Source organism: Ipomoea triloba, chromosome 1 (assembly GCF_003576645.1).
Source record: "Ipomoea triloba cultivar NCNSP0323 chromosome 1, ASM357664v1".
In the NCBI taxonomy this organism is placed as follows: domain Eukaryota; kingdom Viridiplantae; phylum Streptophyta; class Magnoliopsida; order Solanales; family Convolvulaceae; genus Ipomoea; species Ipomoea triloba.
The window spans coordinates 15,935,017-15,962,099 of NC_044916.1; the positions used below are offsets into that span (position 1 = coordinate 15,935,017).

Consider the following 27,083-nt stretch of genomic DNA (forward strand, 5'->3'; position numbering starts at 1 on the left):
TGTCTTCCTCTTTTAGTGATTTCATTAACTTTTCTTGGGTTTCTTTGTGAAGAAGTATTTCCTTTTCCTTTTCACTTTTAAAGAAGTGATTTTCTTGCATGAGATTTAAGTTTACTTTGATGATTTCTTCCCACTTGGCGTGCAGCTGTGTATAGGAGTTTAATAGATCTTGCATGTCCTCCTTTGATTCATCATCGCTTTCATGATTTGTGAAAAAGGCCACAAAATTTGTGTTGTTTTCTTCATGATTTGTGAAAAAGGCCACAAAATTTGTGTTGTTTTCTTCTTCACTATCTAAAAAGGCCACAAAATTTGTGTTGTTTTCTTCTTCACTATCTGAAAAGGCCACAAAATTTGTGTTGTTTTCTTCTTCACTATCTGAGTCAGCCACAAAATTTGTGTTGTTTTCTTCTTCACTATCTGAGTCATCACTCAAGGTTGTTACATATGTTTTGTTCTTCCTCCTTAGGTAATTTGGACATTTTGACTGAATATGTCCATATCCCTTGCATTCATAGCACTGTATTCCATCTAGGTTTGGATTCCCTTTCTTCTTGGGATTGACGGATTGGTTTTGTGCAAATGATAGACTCCCTTGATTATTTGAGAAACTCTTGTTCTTATTTCTAAATTTGTTAAATTTCTTGAGAACTCTGTTGAAGTTTTTTTATCAACAAAGCAATAGATTCTTCCATTTTTTCAGTATCTTCATCTGAGTTGGTGTCTTGTTTTGATTGAAGGGCTATTCCTTTGCCATTAGGCTTTTTGTTTTGCAGCATCTCAAGCTCATATGTTTTAAGATTTCCCATTAGATCACTTAACTTGCAGGTATTGAGATCTTTGTTTCCCATTAGATCACTTAACTTGCAGGTATTGAGATCTTTGCTTTCTTGAATAGCTGTTACTTTGCAGGTATTGAGATCTTTGCTTTCTTGAATAGCTGTTACTTTCATCATAAATCTTTCTGGTAATGATCGCAACACCTTTTTTACTAACCTGTTTTGAGGAATGGGTTCTCCTAAGTTATAGGCTTCCCCAGCAATTTCTAGTATTCTTCCATTAAATTGTGTGATATCTTCTTCTTCCTCCATCTTCAGATTTTCAAACTGAGTTTGGAACATTTGTAGTTTTGATTGTTTGACTGTCGAGTTTCCTTCATGATGATCACACAATATATCCCATGTTGTTTTTTGCTACATTTGTGGCAACGATCAGTTTGAATGTTTCTTCACTTACGGCTCCGTAGATAGCATTCATAGCTTTTGAGTTATAGTCGAACTCCTTGAGCTCTTCTTCGCTCCAATCAGTACGACCTTTTGCTTTGTTATTGTCATCAAGGGGATGTTTCCATTCGTTTTCAACAGTCCTTCATACTCTTTCTCCTTGGGCTAATATGTAGATTTTCATTCTAGCTTTCCAATAAGAGTAGTTTGAACCACTTAGGGCTGGTGGTCTATTGTTTGATAGTCCTTCCCTGGGGAACTCCATTAGGATCCTGCTAATAACTTAAGCAGTTTGTGTAACACCCCCAAACACGTTCTATTTTTTTTTCTTTATTTTCACCAATTAATTAAGTAATTCTTAATACATAATTCGAAATGCGGAAGCTTACAAACTTTATTGATGGTACTACCGCCACACTTAGGCAACTAAACAACCTAAGTGATAAGGCTAATCCACAAAACAATAGCTCATAAGTTCTCAAATATAAGTCTTAAACAATAGGATCTTAAAACAAGTCCTGAATACAACAATTTAATCACTAAGTTCCCAAAGCCAACTGCAACTCATCCTAGTGTACTTGCCACTGCATCTTTCATCAACTATTTGCTGTTACTCAAATAAGCAACAACAACAATATAACAAAGAGAAAGGGGTTAGCATAACATGCTAAGTAAGGGACTGCCTGCCCCAAAGAAAACAATTATTTTTTTAGCAAATAACTATTTACTTTACTTTACCCCTTCTTTCAAAACTTGGATGCTCTGCACTTTTGATTCAGAAAAACAATTTATAGATGTTCATATCAAAAACCATAGGGGACTTTTCATAATATCATCACTTATAATATTTTCTTAAAAACTTTACTTTGTGCCATACTTGCACACCACAAAATGCATATGGAAACACGTCAATCACACATAAATGGGACAGGGTCCTTTATACTTAGGCCCTAGTGAACAGCTCCGCGCTGAACACTCCACAAAATTCCCATGCCAATGGAAACAGGACTCTAACCTTAAGTGTGCACACCCCCGAGTGAGGATTCCAAGCCTCACCGGGAAGTTACTAGTCCTAGTATTCGGGAATTTTTCCTACCGAATACTCCTCAAAACAGGGTACAAAGACCCTAGTTGCAGGCATAACCTAACCACTCCTCAATCTCAACAGGACAATGAATGCCCTAGTATCCGGGGATTGTTCCTACCGGATACTCCACAAAACAGGGTATGAACCCTAGTGGTAGGATTATCCTAACCACTCCTCAACAGGGCAGAGCCCTAGTATCCAGCATACAACTGAATACTCCACAAAACAGATAACTCAATTTATCATACTCAAGATTCACAAATTCAACATGGCTTCCATAGTTTGAAAATATTTTTCTTGAATAACTTTTGCTCATAAGTAACATAACAAATTTGCAAGGTAACATTTTGTTTAAAACCTTAATTCACCACTATTCAAAAATAGCATTTTTCAAAGATCGCATAATCACAATTATACTCAAAATCAACCACCAATGTACACAACTTAAAAGAATATACTATAATTCATATTCACAGTTGTACTCAAAATGGATACTAACATACACATCTTGATAATAATATACATATAATATATATACATAATGGTTCGGTACTATACACCAAAAACAAACTAATTATTATTATTACTACGCACGATTGATACATACTCATCCATATATATATAATTATATATATAATAATAATAATAATCATACGTACAGTTCATACATATATTACTATTTATTTTTTTTATGGGAAATACATACGTAACAAACTTTATATAATAAATGTCTAACATAGAAATTCTTACTATTTGCTCTAAATTAAGTATTAAAATAAATATACTCTAAATATTATAATATAGTAAATTGCACGTATATAAATATATATACGTACGCAGATACATATATACATTTATTTATTTATAATTATAAACATATGCACATAACCATAATATTATACTTATATATTATTATATACATTTTCTTTTTTGTAAATATAATCGTACGAACTCACTAAACAATATAACATTTATATAATTTTTTTTATTATAAAAAAAAATACGTACGCATCTTAACCAACAAAATATATTTATTTATTTATATCTTCTTTTTTTTTTGAGAAATACGAAGCATATACATATATATTCACATATAATTTTGAATACAAGGGTTTATATTATCAACATAGATATGTACACACTTTTATATACAATAAGGCATGAACACAAATTATAATTTCTTCTCCTAGAAATTTTACCAAACCATAAGAGAAATTCATACTCACAAATTCAGGCAAGATTCATGGTTGTACTAATCTCAAAAATCACAATAACACATACAAGGGCGAAGCATAAAACCCAAAATCCACTTACATACACATAATACAAGAACAACACAAGTGTATACATAGCTTATACCTACTATACGTACATACATTTATATAATTTTTTTAAATAAAATATACTTGTGTAACATACAATCATATACTTTCTTACTCATCATTTCATGAGCCAAAATCAAAAGTAAATGAATGCATCTTTCATATGCATAAAATTTTTCTATGTGTAATTATACACTTCTCAAATACATAGCACTTAAAACACACAAAGAATAAGGGCAAGGCATGGGTAAAATTTCCACTTACTTGGCACAACTCCTAGAGTTTCCTCAACTCTCTTCACCTTTGAAAGCTTTATCACACACTTCTATACTAACCACCAAAGCTTTTCTCCCAAGATAAAGATTAAATCCAAAGAAAAGATGAAGAAGAAGATGGAGTTTTTTTTTTCTTTCTCTTGAATTTTTTTTTCGGCCAAGAGAGCTATGAACATCACTAGATCATCAATTCCTTATTTAAATGAAGAATAATGGCCAAGAAAGGATAATTTGATTTGAAACTCTCAATCAATCAGTTGATTTGATTTGGACTTCCTAAATAACTCTTGTAACCTCCAATCAAATGATATATATTAGTTGTAAAATAATTTATTTGATTTCTAATACTGCTAACACAGATATACATATAGCATATAGTATACACACGCATACATGAGTACACATAATAGTGTATATATGGTCAAAATATAATATATATACTAATATTATGTATTCACCCATATCATTACTACTTATATATATAACCTACGTACTGCTATATATATATATATATATATATATATATATATATATATATAAAATAATAAACATATGTATACTATACTTTACGTAGTACATATATACATACTTATACCACACTTAACATATATATACATTACCATACGTAATATATGTACATACTACAATATATAAACTTTTAAAATATAATTAGTACTTCACATATTTCAAAATATAATCATAATAATACAATTATTAAAAATACTATATAGTATAAAAAATTATTGGTCCAAATGAACATGGCTCATGACTCAATGAATATGAACATAAGAGTAGGCTTCAATGAATATGGTTTAAGGACTAAATGACCATTGAGGAGGAAATAAGAATAACTTTTGAAATTCATATAAGTATAATTGGGAGCATAAATTTTCGGGTGTCACAGTTTGGCTCTGATACCAATTGAAAAATGTAATGCGCAGCACACAGGGATGTTAAAACAACAGTTGTAAAACAAGAGACTGATAACGCAGTTTGAGAAAAACCCTAGTCTGCGAGGCACTTCTCAATTTGAGAATTTGCCTAAATCTACTAAAAGCTTAATATTCAAAGTACATTGTTTTGGGACCAGACATTATACAATAGATTGATCTTCTCCTATCTAATCTATTGTAACATAAACACATGTACTACTTTCTAGGGGAATTTAGAATTCTCTCAAACACTCTAATACCTCACAAGATTAACTAGGGAATCCGTGAATGGTGTAATGGTGAGAGGTCCTTTAAATAGCCAACTAATCAGAACCAAAACAGTATTGGTGTTATTCCTAGTTTGTTTGGGATTTGATTTCTAATCTTGGTGTACTCCTTTTCTGACTTGAATTAGAATTTCTTTTTGCCAAAGAATTGTGATCAACCTTTTGATTCAACACATTCATCTTATCAAAATTGGGCAATTGAGCATGCCAGGTCATTCCTCCCATCTCTCATCTTTGTTCATCAAATTTATAGACTTCCTTATTATTCCATATATACACTTCATACAGTTTATATAGTGGTACATGATTCGTATACAGCGGATCAAGTAACATCATCAATGGAAAACCAACTTAATCGTGAAATTAAGGCGGTTAAAAGCGATCGGTGTGGTGAATATGAAACACCTTTTGGTGATTTCTGCGCAAGCGTTGGTATCGTACTCGAGCGTACGGTATGATATTCACCTCAGTCGAACGGTGTTACTGTACATAAATATCAAGATGTTGATTAGTTTGGGCCTACCTCAAAGTATGTGGGGTGAGACAATATTTTAGACAAACAATTACCTTTTAATTAAGGTTTCCCGCAAGAAACTCGATAAGGCTCCTCATGAGTTATGGACAAGTAAGAAGTCTTCCTACCAATACCTGAATGTCTTGCCAAAAGGTTTATTGGTTCTTAGTACACGAATCTTATATTTTAGACGAATATAAGAACATGCTAATTGAATCAAGAAATTCATCATTGCTTTGAAGATGTGTTTCTATGAAGGTCTAGTAAGGATCCTAGCACGTTGAAATAAACGTTCGGCGTAGCTGCGGATGGAGGGTTTGAAAGAGAACCCGAGCTCGCAATTAGACGTAGTGATCGTAGCGAAAATGAGTGATGGTGAGAGTACAGGTGTTAAATGTCATTCGGCTAAGGATTGGGGTTTATGGCACACAATATGCAATCACAAAATTAGGCACTAGTGTAAGGAGATCAACAAGAAGCTAAGCAAATAACAAGTTTAAGGGAATGGTAAAACTAACATGCATACACAAAGATAAACACAAAATAAAGAAATAGAACTCAAGCTAGGGAGCATTATCTTCTAGATGCATAACACGACATAAAGATTGGGGAAAAGTCACACAGCCAAGGAATTGAGAGGATGCATGTAGCAATCCTAATCTATAAGCCACTCTCATGATAAATAAACAAGGATTAGAACAAGGAATTAAAAACTGGATCAGCTCTAGTTCTTCACTCTCACCGTCGAAGTCGCACTAGCGTCTTCACTACTGTCGCTCCACCACTGTCACTGCGCTCCACCAACAGTTGAAGGTTTTTTTCTTCTTTCTCTTCCTCTTCGTCTTCTTATTTATTGGCATTTGTTTTAATTGATTAAGAGGTCACTGGAGAAGAACTCGTCGGAGAATGTGAAGAACTCTCCTTGCCGAATACAAATTTTTTTGCGGATGAAAACTTCAAGGGCAACAAGAGGGCCACCGTTTTTAACAAACCCGCTTCCAGAACAATTCCAAAAATAAATTAAATTTGCTAAGCGCAATTCCTTTGTGTAAATCCAAGCAGAAACATTAGCCAAAATCATTGTTCAGCCGTGAAAATAGGAAAAGAAGGAGCGAAGAGTAGTTTGGACTACAAAGAGAAACATTTACTTCTAATTTTAATTTTTTTTTTACTTATGCTTATGTGGCAAGTCAAACATTCAAATTATTGCCAAGTAATATGCCACATAAGCATTTACCGGAAGTTACTGGAGGGGTAACCGGCTAACGGGGTGGGATGAGTTAAAATTGTGAGTTGATGTGTCTAATTGCACTTGTTGAAAGTTCATGGGCCTAATTGACTTTTCGTGAAAAGCTCAGGGGCTTATTTGCCCCTTTTCCTAGGGATTTATTAGCAATGCACTCAAGAATTCAGTTCAGCTACTTTCGTAATCAATAAACTAGAATTAGGCTAGGATTGCCCCACTTTCGTGATGCATCAATTTTAACCTTAAAACACAAAAGCATTATAAGCCCCCAAATTACCCCTATTCTCATAGTAGGAAAAATTGGGTTGAAATTGGTTAGGCTGAGTCTTTCACCCAACTTTCGTTGTGAGGAAATCCTCTCCAAAGCAAATCAATAAAAGCTGCGCATCAATTATCAATAAGAGGATTTTATAATCCAATTCAAACATAAAAACCCTAGATTAATTAATTATCCCCTTTATGCAATAATCATAAACCTAGCATCAAGATTAGCAATAGAACCCTAATCCAAACCCAAAAGCTAACTACTCATGTATCATAAAAGTAAACAAAACAATAATAAATAATTATAAATACTGCAAGAAATCTGAAAAGAAAGTAAATAAAGGAATAAGAGAATTTTACTAATGATGAAGAGCAAATAATAAATAATTATAAATACTGCAAGAAATCTGAAAAAAAAGTAAATAAAGGAATAAGAGAACTTTACTAATGATGAAGAACAAATCCAACTTCAATTCGAGATTCCAAGTTTGAAATTAAATAATCTAATGTAAAACTAATCTAAACTATGCTAGGGAAATTTAAAGAGAAAAAGGAAAAATAGACTAAAACTAGATAGGGTTGGGAACTCCTTAAATTGTAGAGAATGTGTAGAATATATAGGAGATAGATGGGCTTTGGGCCCATGAGGCAGCTTCCATATCTTTTCTCACTCTTATTCTTGTTTCCCTTCCTTCCTTAGGTAATTTCCTTTTCTTCCAAAACTTGTCCAAAATGTTCCAAAATTCTTCATTTGCTGCTCCTTGTGGATAATTCAACCCTTGGAACAATATAACACACAAACAATTCTCAATTTCACTAGAATAAAGAAAATAAACATCAAAACAAATAAAATAAGGAATGAATTATTGTACAAAATAGTAGATATCACAGACTCCCTACCATTCCTCGTTAGAACTGACTCCCGCATGAGGCTAGCACGTTGATGCTTTAATGATTTGAATGTCGGTTGACATGTGTGAGTATGCGGGATACTGATAAGCCTCCGAGATACCCTTAAATCAAGCTCATATTAGGGTGTTTTGTCACGTTTATAGCATCCTTACATGATGAATTGTGCTCATAAATGCTTGAAAATCACTAACCAACACACGAAAGCTACTTTTAGCCTAAAGGAGGTGAAACAGGAGCCCCGGGAGCAAATAAGAGCAAAAGTTGAGCTTAAAGAGCGAACCTGACAAGATTGGAGCCCTGGAGGACCCAGCAGGATGGCCACACGCGTGTGAGCATGCGTGGAAACAATCCAGTAGCCTCCCACGCACACTCACACGCATGTGAGCAGGCGTGGAGACTACACTGCGCGAAATTTGACTAGGGTTGCTATTTCGGAGACTATTTAAACCCCTTTGATAGATTTTCATATGAGGTTCCCAGAAATTTAGTTTTCCTTTCCTTAGTTTTTCCTTTGGAGAACTTTCTCCATTTTCTTAGTTTTTCATTTCTTAGTTTAGATAAATCTCCATTGTAGAAGACTACAAAGCTTGGATTGAAGGATCACTTCACTCTAGGTGATCTCTATTTCATTTATATTATATTTTGTTATCTTATTCTTGGATTGAATTAGCTTTTGTCTTGAATTTCATATCATGAGTGGCTAGTTTAATCTATGGATTTAGATTGTGTGATTGTATGATGCTAGTGTGATGATCTTATCTCTATTTTGGATCTAAATGCTTAGATTGTTGAATTATCTATTCTTGTCTATTGGTTGTTGTTTTGATGAGATCTTGTTTGGATTTGGCCAATCTAGATGAGAGATTGAGCTCTTGACTCTTTCATGTCTTTGATTAGAGTTAGGATTTGAAGCTTGACACAATCATAGTTCCTATGGACTTCTTAAGAATAGTAGGATAGTGTGAAGCTTAAGTGTTTGATAAAATTCCTCTTAGAGCTTTGGATGCTTAAAGGCACTCCTAAGTCAAAGAAGCCTTAGTACACAAAGGTGGAAAAGGACTAAGACAACACACTCTTGAATAGCCAACATCCTTGCATTATCTATCCATTACCTTAGTCACACCAAGATGCAACATACATGAACACTATCCAATCCCTACCCCCTTTTACATATTTGAAAACTCCTTTACTTTACTACTCTCTTACAATCAAACCAAACCTTATGAACTCCTTTCACTCACGATCCACCATCCACCACACTCGAATCCCATGCATGACTCAATCAAGTAAACTCCCGAACACTTGACACACCTCCACGTCCCTCCTTCGAGACCGACACTCGGGGAGTCACTGACTTTCCGTTTTAACATACAAATATCTTTTGACATTTCACCCTATGCACACAAGTGTTGTCAGATACTCCGAAAAGAATCACCTATGTGAGAGAGAAGTGAGATCGTTTCAAAGGAGAATAAATTGGCTTAGTTCTTTAGAAACTATCGCAAAACCAGAAAGGTGACACAGGACCAAAATGGGCACACCCATGAGAACAAAACAAATGTTGAAAGGTTCCTGTGTGGGATATCATTTACACAAACAACAGTTGGTTCAAAGGTATCAATAAATTCTACCATACAGCCAGTAAAGTAAACATATCTTCACAAGGCAAGGTTCAAAGGGTAACACCTACCTATGCTATGCAGGGATCGACAGTTGAGTACGTTCGTGTTGTTTTTCCACTTCTCATAAATCAATTTTCATTTATGTGGGGAATTGCTATAATTTTTTTTAGCTTGAAATGACAATTTTAAGTGGCTATTTTATGGTACAAATATATGTGGGGTCCACTTCCGGTTTAGATCGGGTCGTAGTAGATTTAGGTTCTACGCTGTGAGACTAAAATATTGATATATTGTACACTCAAAATGGTTATAGGTGAATGAGAAATTGATTCTCAAAGTGAACATATTTGAGAGAAGTCAAAATTTAAAATTAAGTGAAATGTTAATTAATATTAGCATTTCGAAATGTGCTGGCAGCACAATGTGAAAAGTGATTAAGCTTAAGATTATTAAGCTCATTAAAGCTGATGTACGAATGGTTAAGCTTTGAAAGCTTGAATGCTAATTACAAGCTTGTGATTAAGCATCTTCTGATGTGCTTATTAAGCATACTAATTCTACCGTGGGCCAGGGTCTACCTTGCATTGTCCCCTGGTCCAAAAATAACTTTCAGATTCTGTATATGTAATTGACACATTTTGTACTTGTAATTGACAATTTTTGTACTTGTAGCTATCATATTGTCTCAGCAATTATAAGTTACTAGTATTTTCGCCCGTGCGTTGCACGGAATGAATTTGTTATAATATTTTAAGAATATTTAGATTGATATACAATGTAAATTATAACGTCGAATATTATATAGTACAATTGAAGAATTGAGTTTGATCGATTATATTTTATGATGTTATCATTGGTTGAATTTGAACAAATAATTGTCCAATTAATAGCCAACGTGTATATATATGCATCCAGTGCTGAAACTTTAGACATTTTATATATCAATATTTATGATTTGTATTAATTAGTTTAATTATCTCGTTGTCTAGCAACTCAGTTATAGAAATTATTTGTACGAATGATATATTTTCTATCTAGATATATAGCAATTTTGTCATCTTTGTATAAAAAGAAAACATAACATAACTGTTTTGAATTACACATTATTGAAAACCTTTTTGTAGACGACATTGGTATATTGTACATTGTACGTTATTGTAAATTTTTATACTTATTTTAGATCACTAATGAAGTAAATATCCAAAATTATAGCTTTTTAGTGCTCTATTTCAGAATGACTGGAGTAAATTATCTAGGACTTTATTACTTCATTGATTATAAGATATTTCTAAAGCATGTATGTATAGATTACCTCTGCTTTCTTTTAAGTGTATAGATTAACCTTATTTCATGAATGTTATGTTTGATTTATGAGCATGTTTTATTTGTTGTGTATTTTTGTCTAACAGTTGGGCTGTATAATGTATTAAGAGCTATAATTCTACCTAAACATGTCAAACTTAATTGGGCTCTTTAGGGTATACTTTATATTTATCCTTTGGGTTTTATTTGTGTAATTAATTTGTTTTTTTTTTTTTTTTAAATGTAGGTGTTATAGTTAGAGTTCTTAAAGTAAGATAATGATGTTTGAAAATTTATCATTAATTATAATAATTTTTCATTCATTTTCCTACATAATTTTTTCCTAATATTTCATTTTGTTGGTTACTAATTCTTTTGTAGGGAAAGCTATGCTATATTTCCAGTGAAATATTAATATATTCATTTCGTTTTTCCTAATATTTCATTTCCTTTTAAAGAATATATTCATTTCATTTTCCCTTCATACAAAGAATTAATATTGATCTCCGTTTCTTTTTCCTTCATAATTTTTTCCTAATATTTCATTTGTTGGTTACTAATTTTTCATATGGAAAGTTGTGTTATATTTCCAGTGAAATATTAATATATTCCTTTCATTTTTCCTAATATTTCATTTTCTTATAAATATATTTATTTCCATTTTCCTTCATAAAAAATTAATATTCATTTCCATTCTTTTTTCCTTCATAATTTTTTCCTAATATTTCATTTGGTGGTTACTAATTTCTTTGTAGAGAAATCTGTGTTATATTTCCAGTGAAATATTAATATGTTCATTTCATTTTTTCTAATATTTCATTTCCTTTTGAATATATTTATTTCATTTTTCCTTCATAAAAAGAATTAATATTATTTTACATTCCTTTTTCCTTTATAATTTTTCCCTAATCATTCATTTAGTGGTTACTAATTTTTTCGTAGGGAAAAGTTGTGTTATATTTCCAGTGAAATATAAATATATTCATTTCATTTTTCATAATATTCCATTTTCTTTTTAGTATATTCATTTCCTTTTTCCTTCATCAAAAGAATCAATATTACTTTCCATCTATTCATTTTTCCTAATAATAGTTGTCAATTAATTGGTCTGATTCCTTGCCAATTAGTAAGAAATAATTAATAACAGATTCCCATGTAATATTTATTTTTCTTTTTGTTCATAAAAATTTATTATTAATTTCCATATGATTAAAAAGTAATATAATTATAAAAGTATAATTGTTGAATATATATTTTCCTTCATATATTAATTTCTATTTCTTTTTCCTTCATAATTTTTTGCTAATATTTCATTTGGTGGTTACTAATTTTTGCACAGGGAAAGCTGTGTTATATTTATAGTGAATTTTTATTATTAATCTCCTTTTTCATTTGGTCTGATTCTTGTGCCAATTAGTTACATTAGTAACATAATATTAATAACAGATTCCCGTGTGTAATATTTATTTCCTTTTTCATTCATAAAAATATTTTAATATTCATTTCCATATAATTAATAAGTAATATAATTATAAAAATATAATTTCTAATTATATTTCCAATGAAATATTAATATATTCATTTTCTTTTTCCTTCATAAATATTAATATGATTAATGTAATTAAAATAATTTAATTGTCAAAATAAATTCAATTTTTTTTTTCAATTTTCAAACAAATATTAATATTGATTTACTTTTTCAAATGGCTTAAATTCCGTGCCGTTTAATTTCCAGTTAATTATTTTTTTAATATTCTTTTTTTGAACTATAATTTCACCTCTGACACATGGTATGAATAAACGAATAAAACAACTACATATTCAAAGTAATGTAAAACCATGAAATGTTAAGATTTAAACAAATTACACAAATTTAAAATTTGAAATCTTTAATGCCCTAAAACATAAAATGTCTATGATTTCAACAGGAAAATATTTTATTAATTGCTTCTCAACTTTCACATCTCTTAACAGATCCATTATCCTTTGCATCACATTGCTTATTAGGCTCCAAATATCTGCATTTGTAATTAAAGAATCAAAAGAGCCGGAAATATAAGATTTCAAATATAAAAGAATAGTTAAAAAATCAATTAAAAAAGAATAGTTAATACTTATAATAAAAGTTGTAGTTATTTGACAAATTAGCTTACCTTTCGACAATTGAAGCTACCAACAATTAACCCTCGCGCTTGTGATTGCAAAATATAAGAACCTAAAATGAATGTAACCAAAAAAAAATAAAAACAAAAAAAACAAAAAAAAACAAAAGATAAGATAAGAACAGTAAAAAAAATAGTAAATATGTCACACTTTTATGGAGAATGGTGGTTCTTCCTATGTACATTGATGCTTTCACAAACGAAAAACAACAAACTAAGAGAGTATAAAATTGGTGGTGGTGGTTGGCTGGGTTTCTTCTTGTATTTATAGCCATAAAGAGATAGAGGCAGAGCTATTATTGGTAATTGGTAATAATTGGTAATTCATTTGATTACCATTCATATGTTTTCACCATTATCGTAATAATTGGTAATTGGTAATAAATAAACGGAATTGTAAACAAATAGGTATTGAAATATAATATATATATATATATATATATATATATATATATATATATATATGGAATTCAATTATAATTAATAGAATTCCATACAATTATAACTAATATATTATTATATAGATATAGATATAGATATAGATTATTATTCTACCATAATAAATAAATAAATAAATCTATACCATAAACATTTGTCAGTGGTATTACATTAATGCATGTATATGTATTAATCTATAAAATATAAATATACTATCATAATAATTTTTTTTTGAAAAAATCATAATAATTAATTACCATAAACATTTTTTAGTGGTATTAAATTAATGCATGTATATGTATTAATCTATAAAATACAAATATACTATCATAATAATTTTGTTTTTGATAAAACACTATCATAATAATTAGCATAATTACTAATAAGGAATTACCATAATTACTAATAACTAATTACCAATATATACTATATATAATATATTATGATTACCATAATTACTAATATTATGATAAAATAATATTAATTAATTATAATTAGAATAATAATTACCATATTACTAAAATGCCCCTGTGTTTGGGCGGAAAATTTTTGAGGAGGATAATGCTTTTATATATAGTATAGATTTGTTTACATGTATAGAGTGGTGCATTTTGTAACATTGAGTGGTGCATTTCTTAACATTGAGTGGTGTAAACCGCACGGCCGCACGTAAGGGCGCGGCCACACCTGAACATGACCCTATATATATATATATATATATATATATATATATATAGAGTATTGCGTTCAAATGAGAATGCGCCAGGTGAAAAATGAGAACGGTTCGCAGCGCGCCACGTGTCTAGATGTAATTGCATCTAAGGTTATAACTAGGTGCATGAATGTTAACAACGTAAATTACTTACACTTGTAAGTGAAAATAGGTGCACAAGTGCATGTAAAATGTATTACATGTGCAAGTAAAATGTACATTGAGCATCAATACTAAATGCACCTAACGTTATAACTAGTTGCACCTAATGGTATAATTAGTTGCACCTAAGTGCACAAATGTTAACAAGGTAAATTGCTTGCACTTGTAAGTGATTTTACTTGCACTTTTTACTTGTAAATCTGCACCAACTACTTGCACTTATAACACATTTACTTGAACCAAAGTTCAAGTTATTTACGAAAATGCCACCGCATCGTATTTTAAAATTACATCTGATTCGCTGATCTGGACACGTGGACGGCTGTGGATCATTCTTATTTCTTTGCTGTGCACCCGTTCTCATTAGAGCGCGCCCCTATTTATAAGAGAGAGAGTGTGTGTGTGTGTGTGTATCGACTTATTCACCAGCACCAACATTATTCAATTACACCCTTCAAAAGTTAAATGTATGCAATTTCACATGCTTAGACCATCTCCAATGAGCACGAGAAAACACCAAAACAGTAAAAAAAATAAAAAATGACGCATAGGTACTCTAATGGTCACTGCATCCCACCAAATATTTGGTGTTAGATGAATAGTGCAGCACCAAATTTGGTGCTGCACTATTCATCTAACACCAAATTGGTGTAGTTTGTTTATTTCCAAACTGCCCTTATTTTTTATTTGTAATTCCTTTTATGTCATTATTTAGTTTTAATATATTTGTATATTTTATTAAATTGTTAAATATAAATTTTATATTATTAAAAATAAAATATATCATTTGAAAGATTTCATTAAGACGATTAAAACAAGACTAATATTGAACATAAAATAATTAAAAATAAAATTATATAAAGTATAAATTTAACAAGATTAAAGAAAATTAAATCTATAATTACTTTATATTATTTGTATTATAATTATATTTTATATTAAAATATTTAAAGATAATATGAAAAAACAAATTATTTTAGTGAAGAAATAAAATTTGATGTAATGAGTTGGAGATGAAAAAAATTTAATGTAAAAATATGCTGAGAATATTTTGTTTGGGGTAAAATTTAGTACAGAATTTGGTGCTGAGGGTAATGGTCTTAGTTCCCTTCCCTTCCAGTTCTTTCCTCTTTTTTCCTAGCTAATGGCATGTCTTTCTCATTGAGATTTCTAAAATAGTTTATCAACGCCTAGTTTTACAAGCTCAGAGACATGAACATTACAAAACCTCTTTCCAAGGTCACTGGAGTGAGGCCCCGAGCTAATAGTTGTCCGAGGATTGCGCACGGGAAGATCCAAAGCCATGGCCGAAGAAGCTCGCCGCGGAACAAGGGGGCAGGACGGGCGAAGAAGATGGCGTTGCAATAGTGAAGGCGTCGGTTGAGTCCGCAGAAGGATTTCAAGGAATCAATGATGGAGATTATCGTGGAGAATGACAAAAGATGTTCTAGGGATTTGGAAGAATTTTTTTTTTTTTTGGGGAAGAACAGTGCCATTAAAGCTGTGTTTTACAAATTACTACTAGGAAACAACTCATTGTGGAGAAAATTGACGTACCTCCTCCAGGTTAAACTAAACAGATGGAGATTATATCTGGAAACAAAAACCGGTTATGGTGCATGTTTTGGGCTGGCTAATGATTCACAACTCTATTGTTTCGAAATTCCGGCGAGGGAGATTTGTCTTAGAGCGTCAGCGGCCGCATTAACTCCACCACCTTCTTCAAGTCGCTGTTTTTCTTCTTTGGTTTCTTGTTCGTCGTGGAAAATGTTCAGCGCAGCTTTGAGGAGGCTAAACGACCTGCTACACTTCTTCTTCTTCTTCCTTCATGCTTGGTTGTGGGGATCGAATTTGGTTTTGTTCTATTCATTTATGGCTCAAATCCCCCGCAGCTTGCAAGGTGATTTGAGCAGCAATGACTTGGGGATTTGGAAAAACTTATTGCTTGTTGTCTTTTTTTGAATCCTAGTGCAATGGGTTAAACCTACCTCCTAAGGAAGCAACTTGGAGACAGGATTTACTGCGGGGAGAATATTGTAATGATTCCAGGCGGGAAGAAAGCATTTAACTGTATCATATTGTTTGTATTTCCTCATATGTCCCCGCAGTAAATGCATTTCCTCAGCAATAGTTACTACGAAGTACAATACTTGTGACCAATGTTGCAGAAGGCGCTAGACGCTAATCGAGCGCCTAGGCAGCAAAGTAATCCGAATATATCATCTCCACTCATCTTCACTTTTTCCACTCAGGGTTGTGAGTACAAACTAATCAACTACATATGTTAGATTGTTAGTTGAGTACATGGTTGGAGGAATATAGAAGAGGAGCAATCGAGTAGACAAAAAAAAACACTCCCCTGTGTTAAGCGCTGACTCAGCACCTAGGACACCTAGTCAATCGACGAATTAAAAGCCGCCTATAGCTGAAATCACCTCGGCCTAGGAGCGCCTAGTCCGATTTAAAAGCCACCTATAGCTAAAATCACCTCGGCCTAGGAGCGCCTAGTCCGATTTTTACAATACTGCTTGATATAGTGTAATCAACAAGAAATTAGCAAAACACATCCAGTTCAGTAGTTTACTACAGAAGAAAAGAAGGGTTCTTCATTCATTAGTATGAATAAATAACATAGCATGTTTGAAAATACTTGTAACAAGAAACCACAAACTTTATTCATGTGAAGAGAACATGATTTACAAACCTCACACATAGCATAAGCATCTCACTTTATCTCTATAGTATTTTTTTTTTTCTTAATTTAATTGGGTCACAATCATGGACACAAACTACAGTATGATATTGTTTTTGAAAGGTTATCCAAGTGCATTATTCGTATGCAGGAGTTCGACAACAAATCATTATTTTTGATAACTTATCTCTCTTCCAGAAGTAAGCTAAGAGTGAGCAAAACGTACACAAATACGCTGCTGGATTTGGCTCCTACAAGAAGGACAGTCTTTCATCCCCTGATTCTTGTGGAGCTCATTGCATGTTGTACATACTACCTGGTGGGCACATGGAAGGAAAACGACAGACATCTCTTCAGACAAACACATGACACACTCATGTTCCCGCTTCACCCCACCAGTGTTACAGAAATCACGAAAATCTGCTATCAATCTTGAAATATGATGTGTATGGCTTTCCTTTGGTTCTGGAGGAGTTTTGAGGTCTGTCACTTTACTTGCATAGCTTCCATCTATGCCTCTTCTAAGAGCAGCTATTTTTGATGAGTCAGTTTTCAGCCTCAACTGGGATATTTCCTTTTCTAGCTTCTCAATATCCTCTTTATACTTCTGCAAGTTGTCTTCTGCTTTCAATTTTATCATATCTTCCTTGGATTTAAAAGAAGTCTCAATTTGTTCTCTCTCTTTCCTTAGTGAGCTTGCCTGTGAAAGTAATTCATCCTTTGCAATCTTTTCTTGCTTCCATTTAGCCTGTGAGGTTTCAGCATTTGAATAAGAGCACATTTTACCAGGATATACCATGCATCACTACATTACTTCATAAACTAAAGTGTCCATCAAACTGCAACTGAGAAGCTATATAAGATGATTGGCATTTGGCAATAATAATGACTTCTTACGATGGTGAAGGTTTATCTTCTCCATGAATCTAATATGAAAAGCTCTCCACACCACTTTTATGCAAAGGAAAAGGCCAACTGTATAATTAGACAAACAATATAATACGATTGCTCAAATACATTGCTGAGGAAATAAATTAATTTTTTTTTTTAAATCAACCTTCAACACTCCCTCCCCCCCAACCCCACCTAAACAAAAAAGAGAATCTCTAAACTACGATGAGAAAGCGAATATGTTGTTCTTGTGCATGAAGTATGTAACCAACATATAAGTTATACAAGTTAAATTGCATAGGTTATTCCAATTGCTGAACTGATAGTTTGGTCAGGGATGGAGTGGTAAAAGATAATTTTTCTCCTGTAAGATTCCAGAACCCAACACACTTTAAAAGCATTGCTGTTTCAGAGTTTCTAACTTAAATGGACATCAAAGAACAAAGAAATCTTACGCCCATCATTTGCATATACAGCCTAATTTGTGGATCAAGTGAAGTGCAATAACTGTCACAGTAGAAACAGGTGCAAATTTGGAAATATTACTTAGGCATACCTCAATTTGATTTTGGAGATCCTTAGCTAGCTCCAGATCTTGTTGCAGCTGAGCCAACTTTCGTTTTTCAGTTGCAAGTTCATCCTGGAGCATAATTTTTTGCTTTTCCCAGGAGTGAAACTTTGCAAGTGTCTTCTTTTCTCTCTTTGATACCTCTTGACAGCTTGCAGCTGACTCTGCTGCATGCAATTTAGCAGCTTCCATTTCCCTCCTTAATGCAGCATTCTCAACCTCAAGTCTGCGGACGGCAGCATTAGCTCGATCCACCTGCCCACTGGCCTTACCCAAGGCACTAGCCATCTCTGTCAGCTTTTTCATAGTGTTTTCCTCCAAAGTCTGCTTTTCTTTTTTGAGCCTCTCAACTTCTTCTTTCTCCTGCCTGAGTGTCTTAAGCTCAGCTTTGTCTTTGCTTAGTCTACGGGCAGCTTGCATAACCTTCTGATTAGCCCATTCTGTCCACTCTTGAAGCTGATTTTGTAATTCACGCACCCTTGGAACCAGCTTCAAAATCATTTCATCTTTCTTGTCCTGTGTAGCCCATTGAGTGATGTGTTTTTCATTTTCTGCAGTACTACCACAGGTAGGCACCTCATCACTATGGTTGATAGGCATTTGGATTGAGATGCATTTTGCAGGCACTGGGAGAGAATTCTCAGTGTCAGTGACTGATAGTGAAGGAGTGGTATTGACTGGTGGAAATAGAGATGGGATGGTTGATTTAGGCAATGCAAAGGTGGCATTAGCATTCTCTGAACCAAACATGGGAGTTGAAGAAAATCCAGTACTTGTTGAGACATTATGGCCTTCAACATAATGAAACTGATCGGCTTTAGTCTTGTTCATATTTATTGTGGCATTCTTCAGATTCAATCCAGTGGAGTCAGCCACAGCCTTCAGTTTTTTATCCAACAGAAATCCACCAAAATTACTAAGCTTTCCAGATCTAGACCCTTTAGAACCATATGTTCTGTAGTGTTTCTCCAGATGAATAGATTTCTGTCTGAGAATATACTCCCTCTTGGTGGTTCCAGAAATTTTCCGACTGCCAACAAACTTCTCCGTGTGTAGACCATGGGATGTTCCAGCTGCACTAAAGGACTTTTCAGCAGTGTTAAACAAATTATTTGAACATTCTTTCTCAGTCATAAGCCCATTGAGAGAAGAATGAGGTTTTACATGTGGAAGTGCTGCAGCTGCAGGTGTGTCCGACAGAAAGGTGTGGCCATATGGAGTTGAAACAGTGTCAGGTGTGACTGATGGACAATAAGCGCAAAAAGCTGAAGGAGTTGATTTACAAGAAATTGAAGCATTAGATTCGATACTTTTAGCCTCTGCTTTCAATGGAGGTTGCAAAGAAGCCAATGAATTTTCATTCGAAGCCCCATCCCCTACAAAACTACTCAAAGGATCAGTGTCCAGTGCACACGCATGGGACACATTCATGTCACATACTAATAGGCACCACATTGCATTACCAGTGCTGAAAAAAGGCCTAACCTCCCGCAGAACACAAACTAATTCAGCCAATACATACTTTTCCATCTGTTGCAAGTCCTCAAAATAATGCCCCCTTGATGAATCAATTACTTGGCCACTGTTGAGAAATGCTAGTGCATTGTCCACTATATTTGACACAATGTCCTTGCACCCATAGCAAAAACCAGACCTCAACACAGCCTTATTTGCAACCTCTTCACTATAACCGCAAGCTATTATTTTCTTTACCGCACTCTTGTAAATTGCATCCAAGTTACTCAATACAAGCTCCTCCAGCTGAGATTCCGTGAGATCACTCCAGTCAGCATCACGAAAATCTTCAGTTGCTTCAACATCCTCTCTTGGCCGCCTAGGCTCTACATCCGATGACCCTACTGCACATGATAATCCGAGGTCAAGTTTCAAACCTTCTGATTTGTCATGTTTTACACTACACATATCACACCCAGTGGAGTTCCCATGGCTTGGGATTATTCCAAATTTATCTACAGAAAATTCATAACTCGTGCATTCATTCTGAGTTGTAGGGATGATCTTATTTGTATCGGCTAAAGGTGGATCAGCCCTGAATTTCCTCTTATTCCTACTCCCTTTTTCCGACACTGTCATAACTTGTGATATCTGAGTAGTAGTAGTAGTAGTTGTACTAGTACACGCCTTTGCAGCCATTGATGCCATTCCTTAGCTGCACATTAAAATATCTTTCAGAACTTCATTTCATGTAACTAATACAAATGGGCGGACTTTTACACTGAACATTCAATAAATACTGAAATCCACTGCTCACATTAATCAAAAATATAATCTAGACAGGAAGCTACAATCAGCTTTTTGAAGGCATTTCATTAACTATCCATCTTCAACCCAATTCATCTACTGTTAGTGAGTCTAAATCATCAATTCAAACAATAAAATATAAACCATCAAATCGCAAAACGATACAAAATTCATTCGATGAATTCAGTAATCCTTATGATCAACAAGAATCCAGCAAAATTACCTGCATCAAGCACATATCTATTGAATCAACAGAAAACACACACAGAAAGATAACCGAACATTGAATACAATTACGCAACAACCAACCTAGGATCAACCCGAATTCATATCAGTAATCAAAATCAACTCATAGATCAAAACAATTAAGCTAAAAATCAAGAAAATTTTGCTCTTATTCCCATTAAAGATCGTTATGAAAAGATGCAAATTTTATAGAAAAAATAGGGATTTCCCCGATGAATACATACCAGATTTGAGCTACTTTTTCAGCGATCAAAGGTAGGATAAATCTAAGAGCATCGGAGAGAGTAGGAGAAACGACAGTCTTGTTTTCCTCCTTATTTATTTATTTATTTTGTTTTTATATTATTATTATTATATTCTCTCAATTTTAAAGCATTGAGATCAGAAAATCTCTCCTGCATTTTTTTATTTTTTTTTGGGCTGGAAAACTATTTTTATTGAATTATTTTATTTTACTTTTTTTTTTCTCAAAATAATTTTTGTTTGACACAACAAAGATTGATGCCTCAGCTCTCTATATATAGATATATAGAGGGAGTATTTTAAGGCATTTGGCCTAACTATGGTTAATAGCATGGACCATGTAGTGTTAAAATTTTACCATACTTTTTTGGTATTTATGATATCTAATTCACCATTATATTATATTTTTAGTACTTATATTATCTAATTCTTTGAAGGATTAAAAATTTATTATCTCGTTTCAAAAAAAAAAATATTATTTAATTGAAATGAGTTTTATTATAGAAATTTCTTCCCTCCCTCTTTAAGGAATTTTATGAGATAGATGTTTCCGGTGTTACACTTACAATCTTTCTTTCTTTCTTTCTTATTTTGAAAACAACCCAACGAAAGTAATCATGAGACAAATTTAGCTATGTTTTTTTCTTTTTTATCACACTAGGCATTAATTTTGTTTTAAATTTTGCACATAATCAGGAATATTAAAAATGCAAATGAGAGACGCATGAGAACATAAAAGATGTCAAACACACGTGTGACTATTCTACCTAATTAAGTTCTTTGAATTTTGCACATTTAAGAATAAATTAATTCATCCCTGTAATGAAGGAACTAATTTTAAGAAGCAAATGATGAATAATTAACCCATTAATAAATGCAATATAAGTAGGGTGAAACACATCCATGGTGTACAAACCACACAACACCATGTGAAATCCTCATGTGACCAAGTGTTCCATACGTTGCCTCTTTAATCACCAAATGACAAACTCAATTTGTGACTTTTACACCACGTTTGGTTCACGGAATAAATGTTGAGATGATAGAAATGCTATTCCATAAAAATGGAATAGGCAAGGAATAAAATTGAAATTGTATTCTATTGTTTGGTTTGCGGGAGGAATAAACTTTAGGAATTATATTACAATGTTTGATTGTTCTATGGAATAGAAATGAAATATGTTTTAAAAGACAGAAATACCATTTTAAAAATGTTTAGTAAAATTAGTTATTTAGGTTAGCGGCTAACATGTAAAATGACCTATAAGGACATTCATGTTATTATTAATATTAATGTTAATATTAATATTAATATTATTATGTAATAATAAAATAAAACTTATAATAATATTAANGAGTAGGAGAAACGACAGTCTTGTTTTCCTCCTTATTTATTTATTTATTTTGTTTTTATATTATTATTATTATATTCTCTCAATTTTAAAGCATTGAGATCAGAAAATCTCTCCTGCATTTTTTTATTTTTTTTTGGGCTGGAAAACTATTTTTATTGAATTATTTTATTTTACTTTTTTTTTTCTCAAAATAATTTTTGTTTGACACAACAAAGATTGATGCCTCAGCTCTCTATATATAGATATATAGAGGGAGTATTTTAAGGCATTTGGCCTAACTATGGTTAATAGCATGGACCATGTAGTGTTAAAATTTTACCATACTTTTTTGGTATTTATGATATCTAATTCACCATTATATTATATTTTTAGTACTTATATTATCTAATTCTTTGAAGGATTAAAAATTTATTATCTCGTTTCAAAAAAAAAAATATTATTTAATTGAAATGAGTTTTATTATAGAAATTTCTTCCCTCCCTCTTTAAGGAATTTTATGAGATAGATGTTTCCGGTGTTACACTTACAATCTTTCTTTCTTTCTTTCTTATTTTGAAAACAACCCAACGAAAGTAATCATGAGACAAATTTAGCTATGTTTTTTTCTTTTTTATCACACTAGGCATTAATTTTGTTTTAAATTTTGCACATAATCAGGAATATTAAAAATGCAAATGAGAGACGCATGAGAACATAAAAGATGTCAAACACACGTGTGACTATTCTACCTAATTAAGTTCTTTGAATTTTGCACATTTAAGAATAAATTAATTCATCCCTGTAATGAAGGAACTAATTTTAAGAAGCAAATGATGAATAATTAACCCATTAATAAATGCAATATAAGTAGGGTGAAACACATCCATGGTGTACAAACCACACAACACCATGTGAAATCCTCATGTGACCAAGTGTTCCATACGTTGCCTCTTTAATCACCAAATGACAAACTCAATTTGTGACTTTTACACCACGTTTGGTTCACGGAATAAATGTTGAGATGATAGAAATGCTATTCCATAAAAATGGAATAGGCAAGGAATAAAATTGAAATTGTATTCTATTGTTTGGTTTGCGGGAGGAATAAACTTTAGGAATTATATTACAATGTTTGATTGTTCTATGGAATAGAAATGAAATATGTTTTAAAAGACAGAAATACCATTTTAAAAATGTTTAGTAAAATTAGTTATTTAGGTTAGCGGCTAACATGTAAAATGACCTATAAGGACATTCATGTTATTATTAATATTAATGTTAATATTAATATTAATATTATTATGTAATAATAAAATAAAACTTATAATAATATTAATAACAATAATAAGAAAAAAGGAATAATAATAATAATAATAATAATAATAATAATAATAATAATAATAATAATAATAATAATAATAATACAGTCCTTACCGTATTAATAACTTAAAATAATCACAAACATATCGAAATGAGAAATGCGCTACAAGAAAGGATTACCAGAAGCCAACTCACAGCCACCGGAGGTTCAAGAAATCCTTGAACGCCCAAACAAGAAATCAAAAAGGGAAAGGCCTACTGCCTTGCCCATGCAAACCGTCGAAGCTGAACTACCCACGACACCTATGACTAAATCACCCATGACAGATGGAAACCAGAACCCTGCGGCAAACTACAAAGATACTCTGCGCAATCCACGACAGTTCGATCTTGACGGAATTCCAGAAGAAGTAGTCTCCGATAATGAAGATACAACTAAGGAATTTGACCCTGAATGTCCAAGGATTGTGATTACAAAAGAGGAAAAGGCGAGAATTAGAAGGCCATGGAGAAGGACACTCATCATCAAACTCCTAGGAAAAACGATAGGCTACAACCTTCTGCTCCGGCGTTTGGAAGCCATGTGGAAACTAGAAAGCCCGATGGAGTTAATTGACCTGGACCAAGACTACTTTCTGGCACGATTCGAAGCGCAAAGGGACTACGACTATGCACGATTCGAAGGGCCTTGGATGATATTTGATCACTACCTAATAGTCCAAGAATGGATGCCAAACTTCAATCCCCAGACGAACAAAATTGAGAGAATTCTTGCATGGGTAAAAGAATGCCTTCTCTGCCAATAGAGTATTTTGATGAAGATATCCTTCTGCGTGTAGGAAACTCAATTGGACAGGCGATCAAAGTGGACGACACAACAAGCTTAACGTCACATGAGAAATTCGCGAGAGTCTATGTCGAACTAGACGTCACAAAGCCTCTGCTGGCCAAATTTGACATTGAAGACACAGTTTACCTAATAGAGTATGAAGGCATTCACTTGGTTTGTTTCAAATGTGGAATGTATGGGCACAAGCAAGAGCTATGCGGGGATGGCACGGCATCACCTGAGAATACTGATCAAGATCAGATGGAGTTGGACAAAGACAAAGGGGATAACACGAAAAGTCGATACAAACCAGCTCTCATCAAGAAAACGGAAGAGCCCACTCCTTTAATGAAAGAGAAATACGGAACATGTATGTTTGTGACAAGGAAAGACAGGATAACGCCGAGAAAGCTTGAGCAAAAGAACTTTAGAAATGGGACACCAACATTAGACAAACCCCATGTTCCCAAGAACAGACAAACAATATACAAAAACCAACTATTCAACTCTAGATTCGCACAGATTAGCGATCTTGATGAAGACGGACTAGAGACTGGCCATGTGGGCTCACCCAGAAGGCAGCTATTGCACAGTGAATCCTCAAGAGCACCAACCCCAGGATACTCAACCAAAGAAAATCTCACGATCCCTTTTTCACCTCCAAAACAGCTTCAAGGAGTTAGGTGTACACAGAATGCTAGCAACAGGGGACGAGGTGGGAGACTAATGACACCAAGACAAGCAGCCGCGCAGAAAGAGCATACCGTTGTGAGGGGTTCTACCAAAGGAAGGGAAGTTAGTAAGACCACGGTGCAACACCGAAGAACAACCTTAGAGCTCTTCTCACCAACAGCCTCCGAGTGCTTGGACTACTTCGACTACGATACTCCAAAGGAGTTAATGGATGAAGATGGCACTAACACCAGCAACCCTATGGTTGCTTCGGACTTGCATGAGCTTAATTGAGTGTTTTTGTTTTTGTTTTTTCTTTCCTTTTCTCATGAATATACTCATATGGAATTGTCAAGGTGCGGCATCACATGTGTTTCGCCGCACCCTCAAACAACACCTTAGAGATTACAATCCAAGCATTGCTTGCCTTCTGGAACCTAAAGTATCTGGCACCCAAGCTAATGATATTTGTTTTAGTCTTGATTTTAACGAATGGTTGAGAGTGGAAGCTTTTGGCTTTTCTGGGGAATTGAGATAATATGGAAGGAGTCTGTTTCGATAGATGTCCTACATACCCATCCCCAACTGGATAGAAAGAGAAGGGTTGATTGATCTCGGGTTCCAGGGTTTCGAAGTTCACATGGAGTAGAGGAAATCAATTAACCTCAATGAAAGCTGCAAGGCTAGACCTGGCATTGAGCAACATAGACTGGATGATTTTATTCCCTGAGGCGGAAGTGAAACATTTGCCTATAGTGAGCTCCGACCACGCTCTGCTATTAATCTGCACCACCCCCCAGGAGGACGCTGTAAACCAAGAAGTTTTAGATACGTATCAGCTTGGGCCACGCACCTAGAGTTTGGAGAGTTTATTAAAAACAACTGGAACACAAAAGATGATATTGAAGAGAACAAGAAGAACTTAACATCAAAACTGCAGGACTGGAATAGGAATACATTCGGGAACATATTCCAGAGAAAGAAGAGAGTATTAGCCAGACTAGAGGGTATCCAACGAAAACTAAGCACCCAACCCAAAGCAGACCTAATAAAGCTAAACAAGAAACTACAAAAGGAGCTTGAGATAATGGCACAAGAGGAAATGTTATGGTTTCAAAGATCTCGAGAGGAATGGATAACTTCTGGGGACCGGAACACCAGATACTACCACGCAGCAACAACGAAAAAAAACTCAAGCTCGAGAATTAACAGACTCAAGGATGAAAATGGCAATTGGATTACGAAGGAATCAGCTATCCTGAACCACATATGTTCATATTTCACAACATTATTTACAGAGGAAAATTTGGGCAACAACAATACCAACTGGAGCGAAACATTCCCAACAATCCCCGGTGATGATTGGCAACAGATAAATAGATCATTCACCCTGACTGAGGTAAAACATGCTTTGTTTGACATGACTACATCAAAGGCTCCAGAACTAGACGGTTTCCATGCAGAATTCTACAAACAAGCTTGGGAAACAGTAGGAGGCTGCATCTCCAAATTTGCCCTCACTTTTTATGAAACAGGATACTTGCCGGAAGGATGTAACGACACTCT

The 27,083-nt window shown here is 33.5% G+C and overlaps 1 protein-coding gene across 1 annotated transcript; it reads right to left on the minus strand.

The window, feature by feature from the left end:
• Positions 1–17,044: 17,044 nt before the first annotated feature.
• On the minus strand, positions 17,045–21,567 carry LOC116025516 (putative E3 ubiquitin-protein ligase RF298). Its single transcript, XM_031266757.1, has 3 exons — positions 21,344–21,567; positions 18,600–20,781; positions 17,045–17,900 (listed from the first exon to the last, which is right to left on the minus strand). Exons 2-3 carry the CDS (start codon positions 20,772–20,774, stop codon positions 17,358–17,360), a joined length of 2,718 nt encoding a protein of 905 aa, XP_031122617.1. The 5' UTR covers positions 20,775–20,781; positions 21,344–21,567; the 3' UTR covers positions 17,045–17,357.
• Positions 21,568–27,083: the final 5,516 nt, after the last annotated feature.

Bases quoted from the DNA above. Each gene is read 5' to 3' on its own strand.
- LOC116025516 (XM_031266757.1), bottom strand. From the start codon at position 20,774: ATGGCATCAATGGCTGCAAAGGCGTGTACTAGTACAACTACTACTACT. The intron at 17,901-18,599 runs GTATGCCTAAGT...GAAACCTCACAG, and splicing joins ATCTCCAAAATCAAATTGAG to GCTAAATGGAAGCAAGAAAA.